Source organism: Cydia strobilella, chromosome 5 (genome assembly GCF_947568885.1).
Source record: "Cydia strobilella chromosome 5, ilCydStro3.1, whole genome shotgun sequence".
Classification (NCBI taxonomy): domain Eukaryota; kingdom Metazoa; phylum Arthropoda; class Insecta; order Lepidoptera; family Tortricidae; genus Cydia; species Cydia strobilella.
This window is the reverse complement of record NC_086045.1, coordinates 10,186,895-10,193,755: the sequence shown is the minus strand read 5'-3', so window position 1 is coordinate 10,193,755 and position 6,861 is coordinate 10,186,895. Positions and strand designations below refer to the sequence as shown.

The 6,861-nt window shown below is 38.4% G+C and overlaps 1 protein-coding gene across 1 annotated transcript; it reads right to left on the bottom strand.

Moving 5' to 3' along the window:
* Positions 1-2,250: 2,250 nt before the first annotated feature.
* LOC134741427 (uncharacterized) lies at positions 2,251-6,414 on the bottom strand. Its single transcript, XM_063674200.1, has 2 exons — positions 5,404-6,414; positions 2,251-2,341 (listed from the first exon to the last, which is right to left on the bottom strand). The coding sequence occupies exons 1-2, from the start codon at positions 6,367-6,369 to the stop codon at positions 2,324-2,326; spliced, it is 984 nt and encodes a 327-aa protein (XP_063530270.1). The 5' UTR covers positions 6,370-6,414; the 3' UTR covers positions 2,251-2,323.
* Between the last annotated feature and the right edge of the window lie 447 nt (positions 6,415-6,861).

The window sequence follows — 6,861 nt, the reverse complement described above, 5'->3', positions numbered from 1 at the left end:
TCGACAATATCGATGGAGCCATAAATACCCAAAGATTGATTGATTGAAGGGCTCTTCACACTTATGCGATATCGATCGGCCAAAGAGTAGTATAATATGTATATAGGCGATCGGCCTAACTTGCACACCTTACTTAATAGGGGATATTACTGCAATGTTCTTCCACCAGAGTGCATCACTAGCCCGTTTAGTAAACCATAGAGTAACTTATACATAATGTGCCTTCAACAGTTTTTTGCATGGAGACTATATAACGGAGCCAAATCTCTATGTATGAAAAGTGTCCATCAAAAAACAGTAAATAGGCGGCGCCACCATACACTGAAGTACCTAGACCATACCTAGTACGACCTAGTATTTTATATAGATGTGCACCCGTGCGACCGTGAGGGAAGAATATACGCAATGCGACAAAATGAGGGCTACCGCGTTTAATTTCGCCGCTAGGGGCGCTAGTGTAGATGGAGGTCTTTCAAAATGTCAAATGCATAGAAGTTTTGGGGGTTTCAAGCTCTTTTATCTGGAATTTTCATTACTTATTCATAATCTGTGGTACATTTTTGTCCATCTTTGATTAATCATGGTAAACAATAGATATAGCTCAATAAATGTTAGTGATTGAAAAAAAGTGCAAACTAAAATATATGCAAAATTAAACATGTTGAAAAAATTGCACATTTCGATTATAGGACCTTTTGTCGCGAATATCGCGAATCGTTTAATAGTTGCCAACGTCATGGAGTAGATGGCGCTCGTAGGTGATTTTTTGGGTGGAGACAAGAGGGTAGACGCTCGAACGACAGTATGAAAAGGAGAAGGAGGTTGTGTGCGAACAAATCTACGGGAAGAGGGATATTTGCTCTTGGATCTATTCAAGAACTTTCTTCTGGTGCTATTAGAATAATGAGGTGCCTCTTGTAGATTGTAAGTAACGTATATCAGTATTTAGAGTGTGAACAGTTATCCGAGGGAATCGTTGATGGCTAATGTAAGTGAAGTTTAATCATAATTATACGAAGGGTTTCGTCCGAAGATATTAGTAATTCAGAATAATTGAACACATTGTAGTTACGTGAAAGTGTCATCATATGAACTTAAGGTAAACTTAGTGTGCAAACTTTTTTTTGACGGGTCGGTCGTTACACATCCAGGATGCACATTGCACATAATTTTTAAGAAAAAAAACCGATTTCTATGGGGGATGCCGTTGAAAGGTTACTTATTGTTGATGGTGCACTCCAAACTATGAAATGAAAAAGACAGCATCTTTTGCCTAACTAAAAGGAGGTAAAACCACCCACTTTTCTAGTAGCATTTCGTTTCTGTAAGGGTCACAGTTCTAATCTAACCTAACCCAATGTTCTGATAGCATTTCGTTTCTGTAAGGGTCAAAGTTCTATCCTAACCTAACCCACTTTTCTGATAGCAGTTCGGTTCTGCGAGGATCGCAGTTCAAAACAAAGTCCAGGTCCGAGTTTAGGTCTGGGTCCATAACGAAGAGAATAAATCGCTACACGTGAACTATATGTCATTGAAGAGTTCCACTCTGATCATCATCAGCAGTTCCACTTCATCAAATGTCACTTTTTTATGTAAATGCTGGATTTGTTGATGAAAATACAAAAATCACTGTATGTATGCCATTGACATTTGAGGAGTTCCCTCGGTTCCTAATGGATCCCATCATTGTAAAGATGTGGGAATTGATCAATGAAACCACCTCAGTTGATTATAGACTGATTTATTATTTTCTTGCATGCCGCTACAACCTACCCTACATCTTAATCTACCCACATATAAATACTGACAACTCCCCTTTGAAAAAACAAAAATAACAATTTTTTACATATTTTTATTTTACTTTAGGACATGCAAATTACATAGGTATTGTATTACTATTTTCTATATCATACCTTCTCCTTCCTTTAAATATTCCAAATTAAATTAATTATATATACATGTGTATTTGTATATATATGTACATACTTATACACATATATATATATATACATTTTTTTTTTAATACAAGATGAGAAATAAACTTACACATGCGAGTGTAGGTATCCATCTACATTTCTTCATTATACATTCATAGAATTAATCATACCTACAAATGAATTGGCGCTTACATTTTTTTTTTTTTTTTTTATATATATTACCTTCAAATTAAACGTATTTTTTTTTTAGACTGCTTTCTAATTTTATCATTAGGTACATAACTAGATTTTCATATTTATCATACGAACACAATTTAATTGTTTACTATCTGAGTAGGTCCTTAATCTAATTGCGACGAGGTTCCGGTACAGGGTAGGTCCACCGATCAGGAGGTATCACCGTCCTGCCAGAGCGAGTAACATAATAATTAGTATTATTCATTTGCAAGTGGTTTGGACTTGGACCCCGGGAGCTGATGGGAGGCTGCGGCGCACAGGGCGTAGTGATATTTAGATCGTCATAATTACATACCACAGGTTGATCTGAGCGCTGTGGTGAGTCAACGATCAGCTGTCTGCGGTTACGTCTTAGAATTCTACCAGACGTCATTTTTATAAGATATGACCGCGGTCCAACAGTACCATGTACAGTTCCGTTTTGCCATTCATTGTTTATTCTTACCTTAACCTTTTCGCCTACTTGGAGTTCTCGCAGGTGCTTAGCTCCTTTATCGTAATAATGTTTTTGTTTACGTTGACGTGATTTTAGATAAAGTTCGACATTTCGCGGGATTTTTGGAGCTAGTAATGTAGGAGAACATGGCAAAAAACTACGCAGTTTCCTGTTATTCAAAAGTTCAGCGGGTGAAGGTAAATCATTATCAAGCGGAGTATTTAAATATTCTAACATCGCTATATTAAAGTCAGATTGATTGAATGTTGTTTTCTTTAACATTTTTTTTATAATTTGGACTGCTCGCTCGACTTGGCCATTAGACTGGGGGTAGTGGGGGGAGGAGGTAACATGTTGAAAGAACCACTCTTTAGAAAATGTTTTAAATTCAGATGAAGCAAATTCAGGCCCATTATCTGAAACTATCACTTCCGGTATGCCTTGACGTCTAAATATTTCTTTTAACTTTTTAATTATCACACTAGAACAAAGGGATTTGACCTTGACTACTTCTACAAATTTACTGTAGTAGTCAATTACTAACAGATAAGATTTTCCATTAAAATGAAATATGTCTATACCTAATTTAAACCAGGCTCTTTTTGGAGGTTCATGCTGCATTAAAGTTTGCTTTACGTTTTGTTTTCTAAATGTCAAACAAGCTTGACAATGTGAAAGGTAATCTTGTAGCTGTGAGTTCATATGGGGCCAAAACATAATCTCACGCGCTCTCAGTTTACATTTTTCTATTCCTAAGTGACTACTATGTGCGCGTTTAATCATTTCTGATCGCATGCATTTGGGTATGACAACTCGATCTCCCCTCCAAACAATGCCATAAGCAACTGATAATTCGTTTTGATATGCATAGTATGGTTTTAACATATCACTAACATCTTTTTTTTTATCTGGCCATCCTCTTTTTATAGTTTTAGTCAGCTCTTTTAATTCAACATCATCTTGAGTGCATTTTTGAATTTGTAAGAAGTGCGTATCAGTGAGAGGGTTGCTTGCCGAGATTGCGCATACTTGCGCGCGCACGTCGAGGTCGCTCGCCTGTATGTTTTCATCGGCGCCCGCACCTGCCTGGACCGCACGAGATAACGCGTCAGCTATATATAAGTATCTACCAGGCTTGTATACTAAATTAAATGTGTACGGCTGTAATCTTAGCAACATCCTTTGTAACCGAGCGGGAGTATTAACTAACGGTTTTTGAATTATGCTTACTAATGGTTTGTGATCAGTTTCGATCGTGACATCATTTTTTCCATATATGTATGTATAAAACCTTTCACAAGCGAAAACACAGGCGTATAATTCCTTTTCGATCTGTGCATAGGCTTGTTCTGTTTTTGTCAACGATTTAGATACATAACAAACAGGTAAACCATTTTGAAGTAAGCATCCACCTAATCCATTCTTACTCGCGTCTACTGAAATCGTCACTGGTTTTTTAACATCGTAATATTGCAGAACTGGTGGACTACACAAGCATTTTTTTAAAGCATTAAAACAACTATCGTGCCTTGATTCCCAGTGCCAGTGTACGTCTTTCTTTAATAACTCGCGTAATATATGAGTTTTTTCAGAGAGGTTAGGTATAAAGTTGCCTACATATGTAATTAATCCGAGAAACCTCTCCAAGTCTTTGACACTTGAAGGAGTAGGCATGTTCATTATAGCACTAGTGCGTGAGTCATCGGGACTCACTCCGTGTTGCGTAATCTTATGACCCAAGTATTTTATTTCCGATAAGCCTATTTTGCACTTTTCTTTGTTTAGTTTTATATTTATTTCCCTACATCTTTGTAACACTTTCCTTAGTCTAATATCATGTAATGCTTTAGTATCGGCATAAATCAATAAGTCATCTATGAATAATTTTACCCCTTCTATGTCGTCAAAATGTTCATATAATTTCCTATGGAAGATTTCAGACGCGGAGGAAATTCCATACGGCATGCGTAGGAATTTGTACCTACCAAAGGCGGAATTGAAAGTGCAAAGGTCGCTACTAGCTTGGTTCAACTTAACTTGCCAAAAACCCTGTTTAGCATCAAGAGTGCTAAAGTACTTTGCCCCCGCTAGACTTGAAGTGATTTCGTCTAGAGTAGGTAATTTAAAATGCTCTCGCTTAATTACTTTATTTAAATCCTTCGGGTCAAGGCATATTCGCAGGTCTCCGTTCGGTTTTTTGACGACAGTCATGCTATTTACCCAGTCGGTGGGTCCTTCGACTTTTGCGATGATGCCTTGATCCTGCATTTCTCTTAATTTATTTTTAACCTGTTCTACTAACACAATTGGCAATTTTCTAGGGGCATGAATTACCGGTTGAGCATGGTCTTGTAATTGTATTTTGTATTCTCCCGGTAGACACCCCATACCCTCAAAAACGTCGGGGTACTCATCTAATACAGACGTGGCATTTTTTGACCTATCTATAGACAGCTCATGGACTCTTTGTACTAAGCACATTTCTCTACAAGAGAATTTACCAATTATTGGAGTTGACGTGAGGTCTGCTATAATAAACTCCAAAATGTAAGGATTATTTTTGTACGTAACTTTTAGGTTGCATTTACCCGCAATTGGTATCAAGTCTCGTGAATAACTATATATTTTTACCGAGGTTGTACTAAGGGACTGCCTATCTATACCTAATAATTTTAAGTACCTCTCTGGCAAAACATTTACCCCAGCTCCCGTGTCCAGTTCAAACATAATATTCTTATTGTTAATGGATAAAGTGACAGACCACTCATCATCAAAATTATGTTTATTATTTACCTCATCGGTGGATTCCCCTCTTATTTCGTACACGCGACACATTCGCGAGTAGTGATTGCGTCCATGGCACCTGTCACACAGCTGACCATATGCCGGACACTGAAATCTTCTATGTGTAGACCCACATCTCGAACAGCTATGGCCGCCAGTCCTGTTGGGCTGTGACGACCGCTGCCACCTGCCGCGCGCCGCTGGCTGGTTGTCGTGCCCGGGAGCTGCGTGTGCCGGTCCGGGGCGCCCGCCTCGCCACGATCCACGGCGGCGCCCGCGCCCGTTCGCGCTGACCGCATGCACCGCTTTATCCTCTGTTTCCTCACGGTCTTGTCTATAACAACAGCTTGGTTGACCTTGACGTTCTGTCGCGATTCTTTGCTTATTTTTAATTTCATGCACATGATGTTCCACCTTCTCCTGCTTTATATCTCCAGCTTGAGCACGGGCTATTTCGGCTAGCCTACATATTTCTATGGCTTTTTGCAGCGTTAAGTCACTTTCTCGTAGAAGTCGTTCCCGCAAGTTTGTCTCCTGAATACCACATATTAACCGATCCCTCACAAGGTCACTGCACAGATCTTTAAACTCACACTTTGCTGCCATCACATTTAATTCAAAGACATACTGTTCAATAGATTCGAACTCCTGCTGGTTTCGTGTGAAAAATTTGTGCCTTTCTACGGCGAGGTTCTTTTTGGGTTCAAAAAATTTGTCAAACTTCTTTAACAACTCATCTACAGTTTTTGATTCTTCGCTAAACTGGTCATATACCTCGCGGCACTTATCACCTATTACATGCAGCAAGATGTTAATCTGGACCTTTTGTGGTTTTTTCGCGATTTCACAAGCTTCGTAATAAATTAGAAAGGCCTTTTTCCATTTTTCCCATTCTTTGCATAAATTTCCCGATGTAACGTTGACTAAATTGTTCTCGAATTTGAACGGTAATGGCGGATGCAGCACTGACTCCATTGCGGCGATAATTTATTCTCACCCTTACAATACTCTCTTATTAATAATGACGCACACGTATATTACTGTCCGCACAGAGTTTTACATATTATTTATTATTTTTACACTAACTAAGTCTTTTTTCCGACTGCGCCATGTAAAGATGTGGGAATTGATCAATGAAACCACCTCAGTTGATTATAGACTGATTTATTATTTTCTTGCATGCCGCTACAACCTACCCTACATCTTAATCTACCCACATATAAATACTGACAATCAGCAGCAGCTCCACTTCATCAAATGTCACTTTTTTAAATGGAAATGCTGGATTTGTTGATAAAAATACAAAAATCACTATATGTATGCCTTTCACATTTGAGGAGTTCCCTCGATTCCTCATGGATCCCATCATCAGAACTCGAGCTTGACAAAAATGTGTCTTAAAAACTTAAGTTGCTTAGAAATCATAAAGAAGAGGACAAATCGCCAAACGTAAACTATGCGTCATTA

Excerpts from the sequence above, each read along its gene's own strand:
- LOC134741427 (XM_063674200.1), bottom strand. The coding sequence starts at position 6,369 with ATGGAGTCAGTGCTGCATCCGCCATTACCGTTCAAATTCGAGAACAAT.